Source organism: Thamnophis sirtalis, unplaced genomic scaffold, assembly GCF_051295495.1.
Source record: "Thamnophis sirtalis isolate CommonGarterSnake01/CBP01778 unplaced genomic scaffold, rThaSir2_p1.2 scaffold_3, whole genome shotgun sequence".
Taxonomy (NCBI): domain Eukaryota; kingdom Metazoa; phylum Chordata; class Lepidosauria; order Squamata; family Natricidae; genus Thamnophis; species Thamnophis sirtalis.
The window spans coordinates 158,584,270-158,608,310 of NW_028261383.1; the positions used below are offsets into that span (position 1 = coordinate 158,584,270).

The following is a 24,041-nucleotide window of genomic DNA, read 5'->3' on the forward strand; positions in this document are numbered from 1 at the left end:
TGCTAACAGTTTGGCAGATTGAATCTCGCCAGCCTCAAAGATGGTTTGGATATTTTTGGTTCCTGCCACCCAAATGGCTTCTTCATTTTTTTATTCCTGCCACTCAAAAATGAGGAATTCTAATGATAGTTAGAATGCCGTATTGCAGGCTAACTCTGCCGACAGCTTGGAGTTCAATCCTGACAGAAGAAGATTCTACCTTTACCACAATAGTCCCAGTGCTATGTATATTAAGATGGGGGCTCCTGAAGTGAAGGACTGACAACGGATACACCTGAGGGGGGAACATTGGAAGAATTGGCCTGCTTCAAATGTTGGTTTCTCTCCCCACCTTCAGCAACTTCCTTTTCAATTTGCCTTCATTTGTCACAGTGATGTTCATGATCTGTGGTGGCGCAGTGGTTAGAACACAGTATTGTAGGCTAATTCAGTTGACTGCCGACTGCCAGCTGTGCAGCAGTTCAATCCTGAACGGCTCAAGGTTGACTCAGCCTTCCATCCTTCCAAGATTGGTAAAATGGGAACCCCGATTGTTGGGGGCAAGGATGCTGACTCTGTAAACCGCTTAGAGAGGGCTGTAAAACACTGTGAAGCAGTATATAAGTCTACGTGCTATTGCTAAACGCTGACACCATGCTTTTCTCTTGGCCATCACGTGTTTCCATGCCCTAATGGCTTTCCCTTCTCCTTTTCCAGTTTAGCTACGGAGATGACAGCCTGGCTCCTAACACTGCCAACATCCAGATGACTTTCCTGCGGCTCTTGTCTTCTGAAGGCTCACAGAATCTTACCTACCACTGCAAGAACAGCATTGCCTACATGGATGACACATCCGGCAATCTTAAGAAAGCTCTCCTGATTCAGGGATCCAACGACGTGGAGATGAGAGCCGAGGGCAATAGCAGGTTTACCTACACTGCCTTGCAGGATGGATGTACTGTAAGTAGAAAGGAATCACTCATCATGTATTGGGGGTATTGATAGAAGTACCATAAGTAGAAAGAAAGCAGCCGTGTCTGAAATGGTACTGGGCTTCCTGCCAGAGCAGGGGTTTGGACTAGAACAGTGGTTCCCAAACTTGGCAACTTTAAGACTTGTGGACTTCAACTCCCAGAATTCTCCAGCCAGCTCTGCTGGCTGGAGAATTCTGGGAGTTGAAGTCCACAAGTCTTAAAGTTGCCAAGTTTGGGAACCACTGGACTAGAAGATCTCCAAGGTCCCTTCCTTATCCCTATTATTCTAAATTATTTATTGGGGTTCTTCTGCCTAATTGGGTGGCATAACACCCTCATTCGGGAGAGCATAAAGTGGGAAGAAATTGCAGGAGTATCGCCCACGTAAAGCAAATGTCCAATCATAGTTTTACACATTTCTAAAATAATTTTTGAGCTGTGAGCTTGATGATATTACTTTATTTTATTTACGTAACATTGGGCTAATTACTACCAAGAAAGTAAATACAAATACAGTTGTTTGATTCAAGGGGAAGAGATCATAGTGATAGTACCAGGCTTAGCTTGCTGATCAAAGAGCGTAGCAGAGATTTCCATTTCAGCCAAGTAGCCAGTTGTTATATTTTTCTGCAACTGGATCATTCTGAGTATGTATGAGAGGATACCTGAGTAGGGATTTTTATTTTATTTTTTTGTGATGCAAGCCCTATAGCCAAAACAGAATGACGGTTTTAATCCTCCTAGAAAATTCATCCTAGGGATAGGGAAAGCCTCACACCTAGCAAGCCCACCAGGAGTAGTTGAAAGAACATGTGTGCTCTGTATACATGCACAGGGGAAAAAGTTAGAAGACTTGCAGTCAAAGATCTCAGATTAGACATTTCTTAGATAAAGAGTGACAGACATATGGAAATGACAGTGTAAATCTTAAATCTAGGTCTACGATCTGTGGCGTGCTTGTGGTCAGGTATGCTGAGGTATCAGTGCCCCTGAGTTCACACTTCCAACATAAAAAGTTGCATCTCAAAGAGACGAAATTGCACCCATGGTCTGCTCTTATGGGCTATACTAACGGATTAATATCTCTCTATATATAAAATGGGTGTATGTTCCAGCATAACTCTAGAATGCTTTGAGCAATTTCAACCAAACTTGGTACACAGATGACTTACTCTCTGGAGAAAAATACGGGGGGGGAGAGACACCCCTAACGCCCCTCTGGGAGGTGTTCTGTTAAGAAACAGCCTGTTGTGCCTTAAAATGGCTTCTACTGTACTGCCTTAAAATGGCTTCTACTGTGCAGCGCAGTGGAGTTGCCACAGTAACGGCTTCACAGTACTCTACAAGGGGGCTCCCTCTGGTAAGAGGGAAAATCGAACATTAGAAATTACATTTGGTCCGGACATTTTCCCCCTATAAATAAATACCTGGGCAATGCTGGGTTATCAGCTACTTTGAAATAAAAATGGTAAGTAGCTAGTCATTAAGGTAAAAGCCCTTCCTTAATGACTAGCTACTTACCGTTTTTGACAGAAACCACCCCAAAAGGTACTTGCAACCTGGCTCCAGGGTTCCAACTACTGAGCACACCCTCAGCAGTCACATGATCACAGCTTGGTTGCTTGGCAACTGCCTTGCCTTTGCAGCCAGTTGCAAAGGTCTGTGGTCATGTGACATAATTTATGATGGCTTTTGCCAGAAACTGGCTGCCTCAGCAGGTGTCTGGCAAAAAACACTCATAGGAAAGCCCTGATTCGTTTAATGACCGCAGTGTTATTTGCTTAACAACTTCCACAAAAAGGTTGTAAAATTGAATTGTAAGTTACGTGTGTGTCTTGACTTATGACTGTCATGATTTACGATGGAAACCAGGCTCCCATTATGATTGTAAACTGAGGATTACCTGTATTGGGCAAGTTATACTAGAGGATATCAGATTAAAAAGGAGAGACAATTTGGGAATCCAGTTCTGTAGGGAGGTCTTCTGTTGACCATATTACATATTTTGTCTTGCCCAAATTACCAAAAAGAAGTCAAAAGTACATAAAGCCAGAGAGATTTGTTCTAGTATTTGAAATCTGCCACAACATAATTGTATTCATCAGAGCAGACAAAGTATAGGTGTTCAATCAACCCACTCTGACTGAAAATATAAGTATTCAAGAGAACATTAGATTCTGATCTTCTAGAATTCCATAATCTTCTAGAATCCCACACCAGATCCATGGGGTTACATGACGTCACCCATCAGAACTAGCAACTTAGAATTAAAGAGAAATTTCCTGAGAGTTAGAACAATCAATCAGTGGAACAACTTGCCTCCAGAAGTTGTGAATGCTCCAACACTGGAAGTTTTTAAAGAAGATGTTGGATAACCATTTGTCTAAAGTGGTGTAGGGTTTCCTGTCTAGGCAGGGGGTTGGACTAGAAGACCTCCAAGGTCCCTTCCAACTCTGTTGTTCTATTATTTTTTGCTACATTGCAAGAAAAACAGGACATCATAATTCCCCACTCAGATTTTTGAAATATTGATGCTGCCATAAAATTCCACTGATTTTGAAAGTAGATACGGTCAGTCTAAGCATGCCATGCCTCTCCAGGTATATTGCATTATTATCTAAGCACCTCATTGAAACTGGAGTACAAAGATCTTGAAGTAATGCATCCGAGTAATGTGTGTGTGTGTGTCTGTTTTCACCATTCCAGAAACATACCGGCAAGTGGGGGAAGACAATCATCGAGTACCGATCTCAGAAGACTTCACGCCTGCCCATCATTGACATTGCGCCTATGGACATTGGTGGCGCCGATCAGGAATTTGGTGTTGACATTGGCCCCGTATGCTTTTTGTAAAAGGAGAACCAACCCTAAAATCAATATTTTTTTACCAATCCAAGTACTTCCCAATCACTTTTAGGACTTCTGCACTGAATGGCTGAACCAAACTCCTCCCGCTCCCTCCCCTCCCCCAATACCTTTTTGCTTACATTTTTGGACTCTTATCATTTTCTGTGGCCATCATTGCTTGAGTAGATCACAAAGCCAGCATAAGAAAGAAAGGAAGGAAGAAACAACTAATAATGGTATTATTTATTTATTGTCTTCCTAGAGGGCCTTTCTTGGGTCAGGTGGTGATAGGAAGCTCACAAGCATATATGAAGGGTCCTTCCCTCCAAGTTGCTGATGTCCCCCAATCCTGGTTGTAGCCAAATCTTCTCCCCACTCCATTCCAAGTGCGTATCAAAGCAAGATTACTGTGTACGATACTAAAGATGGTGCTATTATTGTTAAAACAAGTCTGTATTTTTTAACATCAATTGATATAAAAACCTTCGTTGGAAAGTAACAAGTTGATCTGATTATTCTTGGTTTTGTCTATGAGTCTGAATTTGATCGACCGGGGCCTCAACTTTATATCTTCCTTTTGTAAAATCAAATTAGCTATAGGGTTACTGCTTAAATATCTCCAGTATTCATGCTAACTTGCACTAGAAAACAGAAATAATAAAACACTCATGATTAAGCCTTATATAAAGGGTATTCACTCTACCGGTTCGCAAATGTGAACGCGCATGCCATCCACACATGCACTTTTGACAAAAAAAAGGGCCTAAATGGAATGCCGTAGAGCTAGTGCGCGTGGGCAGGGCCACCCATGATTTCCGCTACCGTTCAGGTGACCCGGTCTGAACTGGTACAATACTACCTTTGCTTATATACCAGAGAGGAGATGTGCGTTTTGGAAGAAAGAATACTGCCTTTCCACTCCCACAGATAAGGGACAATGCTAAGTTTTTCTCCTATTGTCAGCTCCCTTGTTTGGTAAGATTTAGTTGAGCACCAGCATTTTCTTAAAAGCATTGCTGATGTTAGTTTGTAAAGTGATGCTACCAGTTCTAGCCAACTGTAAGCATAAACTAAGCATTTTTTTTCAATTATATAGTCCTTAATTGGCCTCCCCTTCCCCCCCCCCAAAATCATAAAGCTCTGAATTCCCCGTTAAGAAAAACAAAATAAGATGAATCATACACTCACCATTCCTACATGAATAATATATGTATACCACGGATTGTGATAGCGGACAGAGCACTGTTATATGACTAGAAGAAAATAGGTGTTGGTCGAATTTTCTAGCATTGAAATGCAATGGGAACCATGAATATTTAAAGGTAAAGGTTACCCTCGCACATATGTGCTAGTCGTTCCCAACTCTAGGAGGCATTGCTCATCTCTGTTTCAAAGCCGGAGCCAGCTCTATCCAAAGACGTCTCCATGGTCATGTGGCGGGCATGACTAAACACCAACATTGAACGCTGTTACCTTCCCACCAAAGGTGGTCCCTATTTTTCTACTTACATTTTTACATGCTTTCGAGCTGCTAGGTTGGCAGAAGCTGGGACAAGTAACGGGAGCTCACTCTGTTACGCGGCACTAGGGATCCGAACTGCTGACCTTTCTGATCGATAAGCTCCGCGTCTTAGCCACTGAGCCACCGCTTCCTTCTATATTTACCTACCTGCTAAAACTCAATATGTCATTCTCCAGCTTGGAAAAGGTTAGGGAAATGCACTCAAAAGGTTAGAGTCAAACCTTGTGTTGACCCATTGAAACAAACAGAATTTTAGTTCCATATGACCAACGTCTCCATTTATTTCAATATCCAAAAACGGCTAATTTTAATTCGAACCTGTAATTAGTAACAGATACAGTACAACCCCTCCCTCCCCCAGAGCCTTATACAAAACAATAGAATAATCTATCATTATCCAGCACATCATAAAGGGTAAAAAAAGGGAGTAGGACAATCTATCAATATCTTTTAAGCCCTGAGAAATGTTCACAGTTATTAAATATTAACAGTCTGGTGCATCACCTCCATTTATCAGGATGAATTCATGGGGTGGGGATGGGAGTTTCATCAGCTGCCTGCTCTAACTTCAGACTTCACAAAGAGACTTGGATGTTGGACATCTCTAAGTCTCCATATCTCCATATGGATCTTTTCAGCACATTACAGGAAGGGCTGATCAATGCTTTTAGTCATCTCTGCCTTCTAGAAGGAAGTAGGAGGAGAAGCAATAGTTGTTACATCTCCCAGAAGATTCTTTTTGGCTACATCCTTGTTTTGGATATAGGTGGAAGTGTATGTACTTTCCCTTCTTTTTGAACTTCTGAAAATATGTACTCGTTTTTCACAACACGGATCAATTTATCAAAAATAGAATTCCGACTATTATAGGTCAGTAATTGCCATTGGGGATGCTTGGAAGCATCAGATATTTCCCAGTTAGAAAACTGAAAAGCACTTGGTTATTTTTGCAGATTGATCCCAGTATCAGGGATGAGTAGTACTCTCACAAGGCCAGGCATCTGCTGGTCCTCCTATCTCCAGTTATCTCATGTTATTGGGTCAGCAAACCACGGCTCTGGAGCTGCATGTGGCTCTTTCATCACTCTGCTGCGCTCCCTGACACACAAAATACATGTCACCAGTGCCAATGTGCGACACTAGCCAGCACATGATTTATTGAGTTTTCAACCCCCCAGTAGGCCATGGATAAATCTAAGAAAAGAATAGTTTCAGAAGAAAACAGAACCTTTAATTCAACCACATATGTTAATTCTGTGGATGCTCAGGAAATAGTCATCCACGGGAAGGGTTTTGTGCCGAGGTGGCGCAGTGGTTAGAGTGCAGTACTGCAGGCCACTTCAGCTGACTACTAGCTGCAGTTCGGTGGTTCAAATCTCACCGGCTCAAGGTTGACTCAGCCTTCCGTCCTTCCGAGGTGGGTAAAATGAGGACCCAGACTGTGGGGGCAATATGATGACTCTGTAAACCGCTTAGAGAGGGCTGAAAGCCCTATGAAGCGGTATATAAGTCTAACTGCTATTGTGGCTCCCGGAGTTTTCTTTTCTGCGGGAAATGGGTTCAAACGGCTCTTTGAGTGTTTAAGGTTGCCGGCCCCTGGCATAAATAGACTCTCATAGTGTGAGATTAACTCTACTGCAGAAACTTCACACGGACGGGAATTCATATAGAGTTAGGATGGAGTTAATCTTCAATAGCAGGCATGGGAGTACAGGCAATAAGGAGGCTGAAGACACAACTAACTGCGGGATTGGCTGCTGCCTGCATGCTAGTCAGCTGTTGCGCAGTCAGCAGTGATGTAGAAAAAAATTGTCCCTTCAAGTCAATTTTGATTCTTGACAAATAATGCCCCTTGCAGTCACTTGTCATTGCAATACACAGATCACAAAGAAACCTGTCGGTGGATTGTCTAATTATAGGCTGAATCGTTCAGTGGACTGAAACTGCTGTTGTCGCGTTTGTGTGACCTGGTAGACTTAATGCCCTATTTCTATCTTGTCTCTCAGTGTCCAGACTGGATTCTTACTTGTTCCCAATAGTCAAATACTGGCTATTGTACGATACCTCTTTGCTCAAAGTGGAGTCCTGTTTGGAGTGGGAAGACATCAAACTATCCCACTTTCTAAGACGTTCCTTCCATGCATCTTCATCTTCTTCTCTGTCACTCCAGGACAGAAAATTCTGCCCCACTGCTTAAAAAGCACATTTTTAAAGGCCAAACCAGTAGCGAAATTCAATATATTTTTTTTACTACCGGTTCTGTGGGCATGGCTTGGTGGGCGTGGCAGGGAAGGATACTGCAAAATCCCCATTCCCTCCTGATCAGCTGGGACTCAGGAGGCAGAGAATAGATGGGGGCGGGGCCAGCCAGAGGTGGTGTTTGCCAGTTCTCTGAACTACTCAAAATTTCCACTACTGGTTCTCCAGAACCTGTCAGAACCTGCTGAATTTCACCCCTGGGCCACACCCTCGGCTTTTAAACCCAGGGCACATGATGTACAGGGCGATGGGACTGATTGGTTTGCATCGGAAACAAGTGTAAAGAAGGAATGGATAAAAGCAGCATCATATTTAGCCAAATTCTGCCTTCTTCTCAGGCCCTTTCAGGAACAACAACACCACCACCACCACCACAACAACAAATGGCTTCTTCGATAACATCCTTCCTTTTGGCTAGTGGGCATATAGAGGTTTTTGGGGGGGATGAGAAAATTACCTGAGCTCAGGGCATATTCATTTCACTCCTTTCCAGGAAGAAGGCACTGAAGTTTAAAACACGGTAAAAACCATACGGGCCAGCAGGATTGAGGCACTGACAGGCCTCACCATCTGTAGCCTGGATGAGTTTGCTCTGAACCTGCACGCAGTTCTTACAACTTGTCCTGCTCAGTGGCGTTGCTGCTCCTCTTAGGGTCTTTCCCAAAGGCGGGATGGGGCTGAAGGTGAGAGGCATACTCAGGCAAAAGTGGCTGGTAGCGATAGCGGTAGCCATGGGCACGCAGGTGGTAGGTGAGGTATTCCAGGGTGTACATCCACTCTGTGTTCACATAGTGGAAAGAGACAGCCAGGTCAGAGCAGCACTGAGGTCCCTGAGGAAGGCCAAAAAAAAAAAAAAAGGTTACTTGCTAAGGCTAAACTACAGGCCTACCCATAGCCACTGTGAAGCTTCCAGTTGCCTTTTGAAAAAGCACCTTTGGGACCCAATGCAGTGGGGTTGTAGTTATCCCAAATCTCTATTTCCTAAATCTGTGATGGCGAATCTATGGCATGCATGCCACAAGTGGCACACGGAACTCTCTCTGCGGGCACGCAAGCCATTGCCCAGCTCAACTCCACCATGTATGCACATGCACCTACCGCTGGCCAGCTGATTTTTGGATCTCTGCTGTGCATGCAGGAGGCATGTGTGCATGCACGGGGGGGCGGGGGGGGAGGGTTGCATGCACATGCACGGGGGGGAGGAGGAGCATAGGGGTGTGGTGCCCTACCCCCGTGGCCAGTTTTTGGTCCCGGGAGACTGCAGAGGGTGGGGGAGCACGGGGCAGTGCTCACGCATGCGCAGGGGCGCACAGGGGGCAGTGTCACACATGCATTGCATTATGGGTGTGGGCTTGCTTTCGACATGCAAGGACAAAAAGGTTAGCCATCACTGCCCTAAATCTTTACATTAGATGACCTGTTCATATGAACATGGTTGTTTCTCAAATGATCAGGCGTAAACAGATCGGGGGGGGGGGGGATGACAAAATATGGCTCCTGTATCAATGGAACTGAGAAATTAAATTTCAGGACTACTTTGACATTCGTGCATGAATAATTTCAGCAAGGTCCTACAGGTTTTTGAAAGATCTCAGGAGAACAAGCTAAGATCTGTTGATATTTCTGCAATCTGAAGTAGGATGGGGCCCTGCTGGGAGGCCTGGCAGGCTCTTGATTCTATTTGTTTTTTAAAAAAAGTCACAAGAAACTATTCTGTTAGGACGAATACAAATAAGAGTGAGGAACCTATAACTTCACTAGTTATCAGCCTTCATGAAAAGCCTTGCTGGCCCTTGAGATACTGAAGAACCACAAGTTCCTTATTCTGATATTACAAAAGCATTTAAGAAAACTCATTCATACATACATGCACATACATCAGAGGTGGAGAAACCTCTGAAGAAACTTCTTGACAGAAAACCCGAAAGGAAACTGATTCACTCTTGCAGGAGAAATCTGAGTGTGCCACCTACCTCCACAATAGGATAATAGGAATAAGCCCAGTACCAAGAGCTTTTTGAGACCTTCGCCGTCAAGTGCTGCTCGGGCACGAAAGGATGGAAGGTCTCCCTCTTTCTCGTGTCCCGGGAGTCTCCAGCTTCCACGCCCATCTTCTCCATGCATTGGCCCAGGGCCAGGTCCTCCACTGACGACGTGTGGCTGCAGACCTTGGTGGCAAAGCCAGCAACGAAACGACGCAGGGCCTCCTTGCTCAGGACGTAGCCCCCGCCCCCACTCATATAGCCTTGCTTGGCAAAGGGCCGGAAGCGCTTCCCAAAATAGATGGGCCTGTCCGAGGAGTAGTTGGAGAGCAGCCACCGGAGGTTTTCGAGCACCACAAAGGTATCGTCGTCTGCTTTGAGGAACCAGTCGGCCTGCTCAAAATGATGTGTGTGCACATAATGGAAGGCCTTGATGGTTTTCCAATAGAGTTGGTCCCTGCCTTCCTTGGTACCCAGTCCTACAGCGGGAAAGTCTTTGTCTTCCTGTGAACTCATGAAAAGGACCACGTTGCAATGACGGGTCCAAGAGGCCTTGACGTGGCGGGCTTTCTTCTCCAGGTTTTGGGGCCCTGTCATCACCCAGCACAGAATCCGCACCTTGTCATAGAGTTCATCTGCCACGCTGTTATCCTCACCTGAGTTAGAGGGAACCAAAGAGTTACCATTTTTTCAACCATTGGTCATCTTAGGAACCTAAGAGTTATATGTATATGCTAGGTACAGGTAGTCCTCGACTTACAACAACTCATTTAGTGACTGTTCAAAGGTACAACAGCAGTGGGAAAAGTAACTCATGATGGGTTTTTTCCCCACACTTGTTGCAGCATCCCCACGGATACATGGATCAAAATTCAGATGCTTAACAGCTGGTTCATATTTATGACGGTTGCGGTGTTGCTGGGGTCATGTCAGGGGTGAAATTCATCAGGTTCTGACAGGTTCTGAGAACCGGTAGTGGAAATTTTGGGTAGTTTGGAGAACCGGCAAATGCCACGTCTGGCTGGCCCCAGAGTGGGGTGGGAATGGAGAGTTTGCAGTATCCTTCCCCTGCCACGCCCACCAAGCCACGCCCACAGAATCAGTAGTAAAAAAAATTGAATTTCACCACTGGGTCATGTGATCATCTTTTGTGAACCTCTGACAAGCAAAGACAATGGGGAAGCCAGCTCACTTAACAACCATGTCCCTAACTTAATGACTGCAGTGATTCACAACAACGATGACAAGAAAGGTCGTTAAAATGGGACAAAAATCCCTTAACAAATGTTTCACTTAGCAATTGAAATTTTGGGCTCAATTGTGGTTGCAAGGCGAGGACTACCGGTATTGATTACAAGTTTAACGTATTCTTAGACCGCAGATGTTCAACGGTTACATCAGCAGATGCTCCTGAAGCCCAGGCTGTAAAATCCCACTTCAGAATTCTCAGATTCCATGACCACAAATGTCGCAACAACAATACTGTCCACACAATTATATCGTTTACTGCAGATATCACATTCATGGGCTGCAAGGTGAAACTGTTCCTTCCAGCCAAGGGACCAGAGAAACATACTGTGCATCTGAGTAGCAAAATATAATGCATTCCATGATGTTCCCAGACATGAATCATTAACATGGTCCAGATCATCAGCCAGCAAAATCTGCTGGACTGTAGCCTCTTTGATTGGACCATCTCGAGCATTGAAAGTTGCACAAAAGATTAAACTGGGGACTCACACTCTATATTTAATGTGGTGTGATAGGGCAAAAAAGCTTCCCCAACTAACTAATCTGAAACTGTCCAGCAATAAATGCACAAGACAGCACACTACAATATATCAAGCCTACAAAAACACATTGGATGCTTTAGAAGTATTTTCAATTATTTATTTAGTCAAAAGTTTAATATTGGCCTAAGTGAAAAGGCACATATCCATACTTATTCCTCTCTAATGCACTTTCCTTTCCCAACCTGATGTCCTCATATTTGAAATACAACACTGTCAACCCTCAACCTAACTCTCAACCCTCAACACCAAACTATTTACTAAGTCTGCATTACTATTACTATTAATCTTCTCATTGTTCCTATCACCTATCTCCTCCCACTTATGACTGTACGACTGTAACTTTGTTGCTTGTATCCTTATGATTTATATCGATTGTTTCCTAGTATGATTTGATTATTTATTTGTACCCTATGACTATCATTCAGTGTTGTACCTTATGATTTGTGACAAATGTATCTTTTCTTTTCATGTACACTGGGAGCATATGCACCAGACACACCTCTCGTGTCCAATCATACTTGGCCAATAAAGAACTGTTTATTTATATTGTTTATCTATTCTATTCAACCTCTATTTCCTAGCCCTTATGACTGCTATGGCAGTGCTGAGGACAGCAGGATGGGGGAAAAGATTCTGTAGGACCTCTTCTGTTGTTACCTGCTTTGCGTAAGCGTGCAGAACTGACAAGACCCGATTTAGCCAACACGCTTTCTAGATCCTTGGAGCCATGCGGCATCTGGTGGCCAAGACGCAGGGATCCCTCCCATGACAGGTTTTGCAAAATGTAGAAGATGCTAAAAAAGCCAAAAATGAGGCCTAGGAGGAAAGCCAAAAAGGAAGTCTTGGAGCCTAATACACCCATGCCAGGGATGAAAACCGCAAGTGAGGATGCGTCACATAGCCTGCAGAGGGGGGAAAAGCAAAATTAAATTGAAGAAGCCTCTGCTGACTGCCAACATTATTGTTACATCCCAAGGTCAGCTGTGGAATCCTATCTTCATTTTATTCCAATCACCAATGGCATCAAGCAAATTGGGTGGGAAGTGCAGACACATCTAATGTGGAGATGTATGGAGTGTTCCAAAATCTATAAGATAAATTTAACAGAATAACAGATTTGGAAGGGAGTTTGTAGGTCATCTAGTCCAACCCCACCCACCCCCCGCCCAAGCAGGAGACCCTACACCATTTCTGACAGATGGCAGTCCAGTCCCTTCTTGAAAGCTTCAAGTTATGATTAGGTCATCACATTTGTTCAATTTTAACACCTCTACAGGCTGGGGATATCCCCAGGTTCTTCTTGGACCCAAGTGGCAAACTCTTAGAAAGAACCAAATGCCAACAAAAAATATCTATCTTGGACCAGAGACTATAGTTCTATGGACTGTAGAAGACTGCAGTCTAATCCCCCAACTTTCCTCAACCTGGTGCACTTTGGATGTGTTGAGATTACAATTCCAGCTAGCTAACCATAAATAATACGTCTGAGGATGCAATTTCCTAATCTAAGAAGACACAGATCAATGTGTTTTCTCCTTCAAAGAAGAGATATCTTACCTGGTTTGATCTGCTGGACAAAAAGTCCACAACAATCACTTCCACATCATTGTCTCCAACCTTTTGCTTGCAAAAGGTTTCATTTCCTTTAGATTGCCTTAGCATAACTGGGTTTTTTAAAAATCTAGATAGAAAAATCTCACAGTGAAGGGACTGTGACTGCTATTTCTATCTCTATTTCTGTCTATTTCTGCATCAATATCGATCACTGAGTATATCTGTGCTGTTTGCTGCTCTACCAACCAAGCCTGTAATCGGGAGAATAGGTTGGGTGAGAGATCTCATGGCATCAAACTATTTTGTAGTTACCAGGGCAGAAGGCAGATGTAGTAATTAAAATCCAATTCCATTTCTTCCTAATTGGATTAAAATATTTGCTCTTTAATCCCTCTGGTGCTGAAGATTTACAGAGTTAACTTCCTAATTCTTAATGCGTCGACACAAGTAGGGCTGTGGAGACAAATTAAAGGCAAGTCCTAACTAGTGCTATCCATCATACTAGAAACTAGTTGGAAACTGGGAGGTCATGAGTTTAGTCCTGCCTTGGATGCTAAGCCAGGTGGTTAACCTTGAACCAATCACTCTCAGCCCTAGGAAGACGGCAAGGGCAAACACCAGAGGTAGTGACGGTTTCTCCTGCTTTGGGAAGTGGCAGCCTTAAGTTGATCTTTGTGCAGAGAAGAGCAACAAAGATGATTAGGGGACTGGAGACTAAAACATATGAAGAATAGTTGCAGGAACTGGATGTGTCTAATTTAATGAAAAGAAGGACTAGTGGAGACATGATAGCAGTGTTCCAATATCTCTGGGGTTGCCACAAAGAAGAGGGAGTCAAACTATTTTCCAAGGCACCTGAGGGTAGAACAAGAAGCAATGGGTGGAAACTACGTAATCAAGATCCCTTCCAACTCTGCTATTGTATTGCATTGTATTAATCTCTTTCAAAGACAGTCAGAAATGCCCAGCCCACTGTTTGCTCAGACAAGCTAGATCTGAGATTTGGGTTACTCTGAAGCCCCCATAAACTACATCTCAAATATCAAAGGAAGGTAGTTATGTGAGCTGGAAGTGGGATCAAAGGCTGATTCCCAAAATATTATCCAGGGGATGGACAAACAGTTGGTTCTAACATTTCCTCCTGGGCCCAAAAACTGTGCCTGCTCACCCCCATGATTGAAGTCCCTCTCAACCCCCTCAGCCCTTTCTTAGCCTAGAGCCATGATGGCGAACCCATGGCACACGTGCCAGAGGTGGCATGCAGAGCCCTCTCTGCAGACACACAAGCCCTCGCCCCAGTTCTTTTCCACCGCACATGCATGCATGCCTCCCGCTGGCCAGCTGATTTTTGCATCTGTGCTGGGAATGTGTGGGGGCGGGGCACGTGCAGGAGATGTGTGCACATGTGTGGGAAAGGAGGGGCATGGGAAGCATACTTGTTTTTGGTCCCAGGAGGCTGCAGGGAGGCCTGCTAGGCAAAAAATGTGGTGTGTGGGGGGTTGCGCACATGCACCGGGGTGGGGGTTCTTGCATGCATGCACAGAGGTGTGGGGCACATGATGTGTGTGTCATACATTGCATTATGGCTGCGAGCACACTTGTGCGTTGTCACACACGTGCGTGCTTTCAGCACACAACGACAAAAAAATGCTAGCCATCACTGGCCTAGCGAATGAACTGGTTTTCATTGCAAGAAAGCTGATGGCCCTGGAGGCAGAGAGCTGTGCCCTCATCAGCTGGGTCTCTTTTACCAAAACAACTGTTTAAAGGGAGACGCTAACCCTTCTACATATTCTGATGCTAGGGAATCTTTCTCAAAGTTCTTACGCCATTGGAACCCTTATTTTCAGGGGGTGGAGGGAGAATCTCCAAGACAATACTCCTTTGTCTTAGTTGGAACAAGGGGCCAGTCTTCAGCGAGTCCTATGAAGAAAACCCACCCCGAATAAACTCTGGCCTTTCAAAAGACCGAAAGCATGTTTTTTACCAAAGGTCAAGGACACCAGGGAATATGGCATAGTCAGCAGAGAGGTAGAATGTTAACTGTTAAATGTGATTATGTCAACTGTGAATCTTATTAATCTTTATGATGGTTTTAATATTATATTTATGTTTTCTACCTTGTTGTTTCCTTCCTCTTGCTTTTCCTGTTCTTTAAATTGTTCTTTTTGTATTGTTCACCATTATTGTTTTTATGTTGGCCTTAATTATGTGTAAACCCCCCCCCCCGAGTCATACATATGAGATGGGCAACTACATGCATGTGAATAATAAAGAAAGAACAAAGTATACATAAATAAAGAGCAAAGGGCATCTTCTGAAGCTAGGCTGGAAGATCAGGATATAAGATCATAATTGGAACAGGCAGTGGATTAACTGTATGGCCTAATCGTGGTTGAGAAGTTGGACTAGGAAATCTCAGTGCGAACTTTTGACCAGCTGGGTTCTCTTTCTGCCAAGTGACTTTACAGGGTTGTTATAGTGGGGGGAAATGGGAAGAGGGAGCAGTACATGCACTGTTTTCATTTCTTCATGATAGGCAAGGTATTCAATAAATAAATATCACCACAGCCTCCTCAAGAAAGAGAAGACGACAAACAACTATAGCAATAGCAGTTAGATTTATATACCGCTTCATAGGGCTTTCAGCCCTCTCTAAGCGGTTTACAGAGTCAGCATATTGCCCCCAACAATACGGGTCCTCATTTTACCCACCTCGGAAGGATGGAAGGCTGAGTCAACCTTGAGCCGGTGAGATTTGAACAGCTGAACTGCAGAACTGCAGTCAGCTGAAGTAGCCTGCAGTGCTGCACTCTAACCACTTCGCCACCTCGGCTCTGACTAGGTAACTGGAAAAAGCAGAGCAGAGAGAGTAGAAAAGCAAGCCCCAATGAAATCCATTCCAGTCATGGAGGTCTCATCTCAAGATTAGGGTATCTAAGCCATGGGATGTGACTGTCCCAAGTAGAAGACACTGGGTAGTAGATATGGTAGCCACCATCACCCCTGCTCTGCTTTTCCTCAGAATCACTCCAGAGGTAGTATTTAGCAGGTTCTGACGAGTTCTGGAGAACCGGTAGCAGAAATTTTGAGTAGTTCGGAGAACCGATAAACACCACCTCTGACTGACCCCGCTATTCTCTGCCTCCCGAGTCCCAGCTGATCTGGAGGAAATGGAGGATCTGGAGGAAATGGAGATTTTACAGTATCCTTCCCCTGCCATGCCCACCAAGCCACGCCCACCAAGCCATACCATGCCCACTAAGCCACGCCCACAGAACCAGAAGTTTTAAAAAAATGAATCCCACTACTGAATCACTCCTCCAGCAATATCCCTTGTATGTGCTTATACAAACTGTTTTGGGGCCCGTAAACTACTTTGGCATAGTAGTTAAAAGCACCAGGCTAGTACCTCAGAGATTGTGAGTTTAGATGTTTAATCAAAGGTAGATTAAATAGAGACATATATGTTTATTTTGCAAAGTTTGCACAATTGTATTTTACTTGGCAAAATGTGAACGTATTTGTGTATGTTTTCCCCTCCCTTTTTAAACTAAGCCTCATGTACAATCTGTTCAGGAATTTGTTCTAAGTATATTTCTATCTGTATTATCACCATTTCCCTGTGTAAGACAAACAACTTAGAACCACTTTGGAATGTACACGTCCATTTGTACCTCCGTAAACTGATAGCTAATATTAAATTCTTAATATGGATTAATATTAAGAATTTAATATTCTTAATAGTAAGTTCTTATTAACCTTATTTAAAAATTTAAAATTAAATATTCTAATCAATATTCTAAATATTGAGTAATATTTAGATATTGAAAAGTACTCAGCCATCTGAGGTCCGGTACTCTTCAATATCTTCATAGACAACTTAGATGAGGGAATAGAAGGTAAACTCATCAAATTTGTAGGTGACATTAAACTGGCAGAAATAGCCAACACCCCAGATGACAGGCTCAGGATCCAAATGGATCTTGACAGACTTGAACACTGGGCCGTATCTAACAAAATGAAATTTACTGTAGAGAAAAGGTTTTACACCTTTACACCTGTACAAGTACTGATTGAAAGTAGTAATTGTGAGAGGGATCTTGAAGTCCTAGTGGACAATCATTTAAATATGACCCAGCAGTATGTAGCAGCCGCCAAACAAAGCTAATACAATTCTTGGTTGCATAAACAGAGGGGTAGAGTCAAGATTATGTGAAGTATTAGTACTGCTTTATAAAACCTTAGTAAGACCACACTGCAAAACTGGGATACTGCATCCAGTTTTGGTCATCACATTATGAAAAACATGGTGAGACTTTGGAAAAAGTGCAGAGAAGAGCAACGAAGATGATTAAGGGCCTGGAGACTAAAACATATGAAGAATGGTTGCAGGAACTAAGTTTGGCTACACTAGAGAAAAGAAGGACTAGGGGAGACATGATAGCAGTGTTCCAATATCTCAGGGGCTGCCACATAGAAGAGGGAGTCAAACTATTCTCCAAAGCACCTGGGGGTAGAACAAGAAGCAATGGATGGAAACTAATCAAGGAGAGAAGCAACCTGGAACTAAGGAGAAACTTCCTAACAGGGAGAACAATTAACCAGTGGAACAGCTTGCCTTCAGAAGTTGTGGGTGTTTCATCATTGTTTAAGAAGAGACTGGACAGCCACTAGTCTGAAGATATAGGGTTTCCTGCCTGAGCAGGGGATTGGACTAGAAACTTCCAATTCCATTATTTCTGTTTTCTGCCTACCGTAAATCCACCCAGATGGATCTTCAGGTCACAAGAGACATTTCCTACAAGATCACTGAGAATAGTTAAAAGTCTTCTCAGCTCCCCATGGGAAAATTATGATGTCAACAAGCATAGCTGGGCACTAGCTCCTGATCACTTTGGTCACTAAATGAACTCTTGTAAATTGGGGGCTACCTGTACTGGGATAAGTTCCCTCCGTCTATCCTTTATATCAGGAATAGTGAAACAGGAAAGAAAAGCACTTTTTGCTCTTCTGAATTAAAAAATAAAAAAATTTAAAGGGGAAGACAGAAAACAGAGGAAGAAAATGTAATGAGAAGAGGGAAACAGCAGACAGAAATAGATACCTGGAAGAAGCACATTAGCAGACAGAGGAAAAGATCTATTTGAAGCGGGGCTGCCACAGAGAGGAGGGGGTCAAGCTATTTTCCAAAGCACCCGAAGGTCAGTCAAGGAATAATGGATGGAAACTGATCAAGGAGATTTTTCAAGGAGCAATTTCCTGACTGTGAGAGCAATCAACCAATGGAACAGAAGTTGCCTTCGGAAGTTGTGGGAGCTGCATCACTGGAAGCTTTCAAGAAGGGACGGGACTGCCCTCTGTCAGAAATGGTGCAGGGTCTCCTGCTTGGGCGGCGGGATGTGCTAGATGAGCTTACGAGGTCCCTTCCAACTCTCTTAAATGTTATCTCCGCTGCTTCGGGACGTCGCTGCTCACCGCAAGAAGGTAAAAGACAAGCGGCAATCATGACTCCAGGGTCATATATGAAGGAGAGACAGACAATTCCCCCCCACACCCATCGCCCGTACCCACCGCACTCACCTGCGAAGCCGGCCGCCGCTTAGCCGGCCGCCGCGCCCGGATGCCCAATACAAGCGGCTCCAAGGCACACGCCCTCCCCTCGGGTGCGCCCATTGGCTGGAATCCCGCAAGACCTGCCATGATTGGCTTCCTGACCAGAAGGCAAAAGGCAAGGCTTTAGGGCGGACAAAGCACATGGAGGAAGAGAATGCGGTAGTCGGAGGTGTGGTGTTTGTTTTCCGCCTGCTTTTGTGCTGGACGGTGGGAGGCGGTGGAAGGGCCGAGGGAGCGAGAGGGATCCCCGATCCACCCTTTCGGTTCCCCAAAACAGATCCTACTGCAGATTAAGGCTGTTTAAAGCTTTTTGTGGGGGGCGGGTGAAGATAGTCCCTGAACGTGAAGTGCTGCCAAGGTCTTTAAGGGTTGAGGTAAAGAGCAAAGCACGATCCAAGGGATCGCTGTTATGACAGGCTTGGATCTTAACAATAACAGAGTTGGAAGGGACCTTGGAGGTCATCTAGTCCAACCCAGGAGACCTATATTAGGGATTTGAACCGCTGATCTTTCTGATTGGCAAACTCAGCCTTAGCCACTGAGCCACCTAGCAAGGCTCGAACGAAGGGAATAAGGAGTGTGAAAAGGCATAGATTTGATTGGTGGGAGCGATGCAAATGGTAAAACCGGTGAAGAATATTGAATTAGTCACTGGTTCATAAAATAACCAGCTCCCCAAGCGAGGTAAAAAGAGGAATCCATCTTCATCACTTCATCTCCATTTAGTCACAAAGTTGAAATTCTTAAGAGTCTATGGAGATTCTCTGTCATCCAGGTCACAGTTGTCCCGAAGCTGCTTTTTTTCCCAAGAGGCAACTGGACTTTCTTAGTTTTTCTTGGAAAACGTTTGAAGAGCTGAAGAAGCTTCTTGGATGAGAAGCAAAACTTCTTCAAAGAAAAACAACAACAAGGAAATCCAGTTGCCTCTTAAAAATAGCATCTTTGGGACATCGAGAGTTGGAGTATAGGGAGAGCTTCCTTCCCTCCAAATCAACATTATGATTATTTTATGAACCAGTGACTAACCCAATATTCTTCATCGGTTTTACCATTTGCATCACCCCACAAATCAAATCTCTATGCCTTTTCGCCTTCCTTATTCCGTTTCTTCAATCCAGGGCTGTCAGAACAGCAAGCCCTTGGATCGTGCTTTGCAACTCTTCATGTACAGGGAATATCCCCCCAAGCTTTAAACAGTCTTAACCTGCAGGAGGATCTGTTTTCTACACCCATCTAGACCAAAATTCATCTAGATTGGTAAATTCTGCTAAGAGATTCTTGTATTTTAGGACAGTAAATGAGAAATCACTGTTCACCAGCTATTTAAGTGCCATCAAAATATTTGCCCTTTGACCAATCTATTAGCCAGAAATGACAACCAGGGGTTAGGATAGCTTATTGCTATTCTGGCAGGCTGACTTACATGAAAGATCTGGGTGTGTGGGTGTGCGTGCATGCACACACAGGCACAGGTCGTGTGATTATGGAAAAATGTTCCATAAATTAGCTTTCTTTCAGGCCAAAGTTGAGAGTTGCAGAGTGGTTCCTTAGCAATCAAATGCATCACATGATGCTCTTCATGGAAGGAGAAAAATCAGTTACAATATAACTAATATATGACTACCGTATTGTTCAGAGTATAAGACGCACCAGAGTATAAGATGCACCAAGATTTTGAAGAAGACATTTTTTTAAAAAGTTTTGCACTCTGGAGACCTCCCCAAAACAGCCAGTTTTTCACGAAAACAGGCCCATTTTTTGTCAAAAAAAGGGGGGGGCATGCATAGCCTTTAGGAGGGTTATACAGTGCTTGGGGCGGGGGGAAATGAGCAAAAACCGGTCCATTTTTTCACTCATTTTTGCCCTCCCCAGCTCCCAGCAGCACTCTGGAAGCCTCCTAAAGGTTATGCATGGTCATTTTTGTAAAGGGGATGGGGTTTCGGGAGGCCAAAAATGCTGTATTCAGTGTGTAAGATGCACCCAGATTTTCGCCCTCTTTTTTGAGGGAAAACGGTGTGTCTTATACTCCAAAAAATATGGTAATTATTAGTTTATTGTTTTAAGGTTCCAGTTTACCAAGTCAGAGATTTCAAAGTTTAGTGATAGTCCCTTTGGTTGATTATGGGGGATGGATTTAATTGGGACATCCTCAGCCAAATTAAGGAAAGACGATGACTTAAAGGACCCATATGTAAGACTTTGTCTTCTGAACATTTCCCCCAAAATTTGGTTAAGGAGTTAAAGTTTAGCAATCTTGCTACCCAAACGTCATATTGATTTTTTTAGGAACTTTGTTTCATATCTGATGAAATGGTAAATTACTCATACTGCACTCATACTGTAAACCAAATAAAAAAATTAAATGAATACTTTCTTGTAAGAGACGTGGCACAGCCTAGTACCTGGACTTGGGAAAAGGAAAGTCAACAGACGGAAAAGTAATAAACAGTGCATATAAAACAACTCCCGACCAAAAAAATCCACCACCCTACTATGTAAATAAGTATTAAGGAGTGGTTTTATAGATTTACTTCTTATTTACATAAAGCCAGCGTGAAACCCAGAAAACATGCTTCCTTTCTCTGGAACAGGTTTCCTAAAGAAGTTAAGCTGGCCCTTCAGTAATGCTTTCTGGGAGACAATAGAATCAGAGAGTTGGAAGGGATCTATAAGGTCATCAAGTCCAACCTCCTGCATATTATAGGATTTACTGTCATTCCCCAATAGATGAATATCTAGACCAGAGGTCCCCAAACTTGGCAACTTTAAGACTTGTGGACTCCCAGAATTGAGCTATGCTGGCTGGAGAATTCTGGGAGTTGAAGTCCACAAGTCTTAAAGTTGCCAAGTTTGGGGACCCCTGATCTAGACTGTTTAAAAACCTCCAGAAAAAGGGGAAAAAATAACCCCATACATTAATCTATTCCACCAATTGATGGCTCTTATTTTTAAGGACGCTTCTTCCGAATGTTTCGCCTGCATCTACACATTGTTGTAGTTTCATCCCATTAATTCTAGTCTTACCTGCTGTGGAGCGAGTGAGAATAGGCCTGAACCTTTTCAAGAATTGTCTGTTATGATGTCCAGAAATTAGGCTTGGGCTGGTGCAGCACTGTAGCAAATTCAGTTGTATCTGATCGAAGCTTTCTTCCGTAGCAACATGCTTGCTCTGGATTACCAAATCCAGATTATATTGTAGCAACTAACACATTTGTCTTTCCTTATGGGAGGCTCAAAATATGGATTTCACTCAGTGCCCAGGGGTCTAAAATCATTCATTCGCTCAACAATGAAGAACGAATTGAAGATATCTCTTCATTTCTGTGAGATTATTGGCTGAGAAAGAATGTCTGATTCACAATCATCCAGTAACTTTCAGTGGCTAAAGGCGGGCTTAAACAGTAGTCTCCCTCAATTCTAGTCTAATGCAACTATCAGTACTCCATCTCCTTTATTTCTAAGGAAAGAGACATCAGTCTGCTCCCCTCTCCTCTTCCATTACCAGGCAATGGAACATTCCTTCCTACCTTCATGCCATCTTCAAGATGAAGCCATCCAGAAGGACGGCTACTGCACCTGGGCCAATTCTTGCCCAGCAATAGGGCGGCACAAGTAGTTCTATGGCCTGGTAAGCTAAAAGGAAATGTGTAAGGTGTGCCGTGGGAAAAACACTTTATATATAGTCAATATAGGCACAGAGTTAAATTTTTTTAACATTTTCTAATGGTGGTGTGCCTTGTAATTTTTTTCATGAAAAAAGTGTGCCTTTGCACAAAAAAGGTTGAAAAACACTAATCTAATGGGTCTGTGGGAGGTAATTGGCAGCAGGCGGTCTCTCACTTTGGCTATAAAATATTTTTTGATATACTTGGCTTTAGCTGATAAGCTTGAAAATCTACCTTTTGTTTCAAAGTGGGTAAACTAGAATGACTTGAATGGTTCTGGCTGCTCCCTGAACATTTTTACATATGTGTAAATGTTTAAACCACTCAATTTGTCAAATGTCATCCTGTTTCTCCTACCTTGCTAACAAGATTCTCATTGACTTATTCCAACTCGTTTTTTAAAAAAAGGAAGAGAAAGAACAAAGTGAAAGATCTTAAAATAGAAGCAGAAAAATGCTATGAAATTAATAATTAAAAAGTCTTCTCTACAAGTCATTTTGAAATAGGAGAAGCTTGATTTCTACTCCTTTAACTGGATAGCAATTTGTATGAAGATCTACCCCTGTCATTAGAAAAGGACAGGATGGAAACAAATCATACTGTTGGGTATGAATACAGTACAGATGTAACATCCTCGTTTCATCATTCTAAAATAGCAGTGGAGGGCGTGGTCCCATTGCAGATGTCAAAAACAGGCCTCAACAGCCAAGCCAGATAACTCCAGCCAATTTAATGATGGGAGAGTTACTAGCCTCACATCTCTGGCAACCAAAATGATGTCAGCTATGCTGAGTTGATTTATGTGGCTCTATAGTTCTCTCTGCAGAAGGCTCTAATGCTAGAAAAGGTTAAAGGAAAAAATAAGGACACCAATAGCAAGATGGGTGGACTCAGTTACAGTGGTGATGATCTGGAAGTCTAAATTATACATCATCAAGGAGAAAATTTATGTGGCCACTAAGAGTTGACACCGGCTTGATGGCACATATTAGTCAATGTGTCTTGTTGCTGTGAATTCATAGGCTGTGGTGGAGAGATACGGAGCTCCGCATACTGTAAGCATGCATCGTGGAGCAGTTTATTATTTTTAAATTTTATATTATTCTAACTGATAGTGTTATCTGTGTTACCTGGGTATTTATTTATAGGGGAAAAATGTCTGGACCAAATGTAATTTCTAATGTTGGATTTTCTCCTTACCAGAGGGAGCCCCCCCTTGTGGACTACTGTGAAGCCGTTACCATGGCAACTCCGCTGCACTGTACAGTAGAAGCCATTTTACAGCAGTATAGTAGAAGCCATTTTAAGGCACAATAGGCTGTATCTTAACAGAACACATCTCCCAAGGGGTTTTAGGGGTGTCTTACCCCCATAATATTTGTTTCCATAGAGTAAGTCATTTGTGTACCAAGTATGGTTGAAATTGCTCGAGGCATTCCAGAGTTATGCTGACATACATACACACACACACACTCACAGAATCATTACAAAAATACTAACTGGGCTTCCAATATGTCCCAAGTTCTGCTAGGTTCAAGGCAAGAGGAGGAGAGGAACAGTGTTATTCTTTAGTCTATTCTGTAGAGTTTACTAACTACAAAAATAGGATTCTGTGTACACACACACACACACACACACACACACACACACACACACACATTTTTTGTGATAAGCCATGTCATTCTGACCCATAGTGAGTTCCCTGGTCAAACAAGGTCTTGAATGATTCATATCCTGGATCATTGAGTCTCAAAATTACTTAATTCCTTCCTATTATGAAAGAACTCATAATTTTAGATCACCTTACAGATTATAACTTGGGGGAGGGAGGGGATTACTAAAAAATAAGG

At 43.2% G+C, this 24,041-nt stretch overlaps 2 protein-coding genes across 2 annotated transcripts in view; one reads left to right on the forward strand and one right to left on the reverse strand.

The window, feature by feature from the left end:
* The window catches only part of COL2A1 (collagen type II alpha 1 chain), a 90,413-nt gene extending 85,711 nt beyond the window's left edge, over positions 1 to 4,702 (forward strand). The window contains exons 53-54 of the mRNA XM_087710572.1: positions 697 to 939; positions 3,660 to 4,702. Of these exons, the coding sequence (XP_087566698.1) occupies positions 697 to 939; positions 3,660 to 3,806 (390 nt within the window). The 3' untranslated portion in view covers positions 3,807 to 4,702. The remainder of the gene's footprint in view (positions 1 to 696; positions 940 to 3,659) is intronic.
* A 2,939-nt stretch (positions 4,703 to 7,641) lies between these two features.
* On the reverse strand, positions 7,642 to 22,166 carry LOC106539635 (glycoprotein-N-acetylgalactosamine 3-beta-galactosyltransferase 1-A). Its single transcript, XM_014054459.2, has 4 exons — positions 21,551 to 22,166; positions 12,014 to 12,258; positions 9,555 to 10,219; positions 7,642 to 8,411 (listed from the first exon to the last, which is right to left on the reverse strand). Exons 2-4 carry the CDS (start codon positions 12,216 to 12,218, stop codon positions 8,193 to 8,195), a joined length of 1,089 nt encoding a protein of 362 aa, XP_013909934.2. The 5' UTR covers positions 12,219 to 12,258; positions 21,551 to 22,166; the 3' UTR covers positions 7,642 to 8,192.
* Between the last annotated feature and the right edge of the window lie 1,875 nt (positions 22,167 to 24,041).

Bases quoted from the DNA above. Each gene is read 5' to 3' on its own strand.
- LOC106539635 (XM_014054459.2), bottom strand. From the start codon at position 12,218: ATGGGTGTATTAGGCTCCAAGACTTCCTTTTTGGCTTTCCTCCTAGGC. The intron at 10,220-12,013 runs GTAACAACAGAA...CCTCTAACTCAG, and splicing joins TGCACGCTTACGCAAAGCAG to GTGAGGATAACAGCGTGGCA. The intron at 8,412-9,554 runs GTAGGTGGCACA...GGCCTTCCTCAG, and splicing joins CCTATTATCCTATTGTGGAG to GGACCTCAGTGCTGCTCTGA.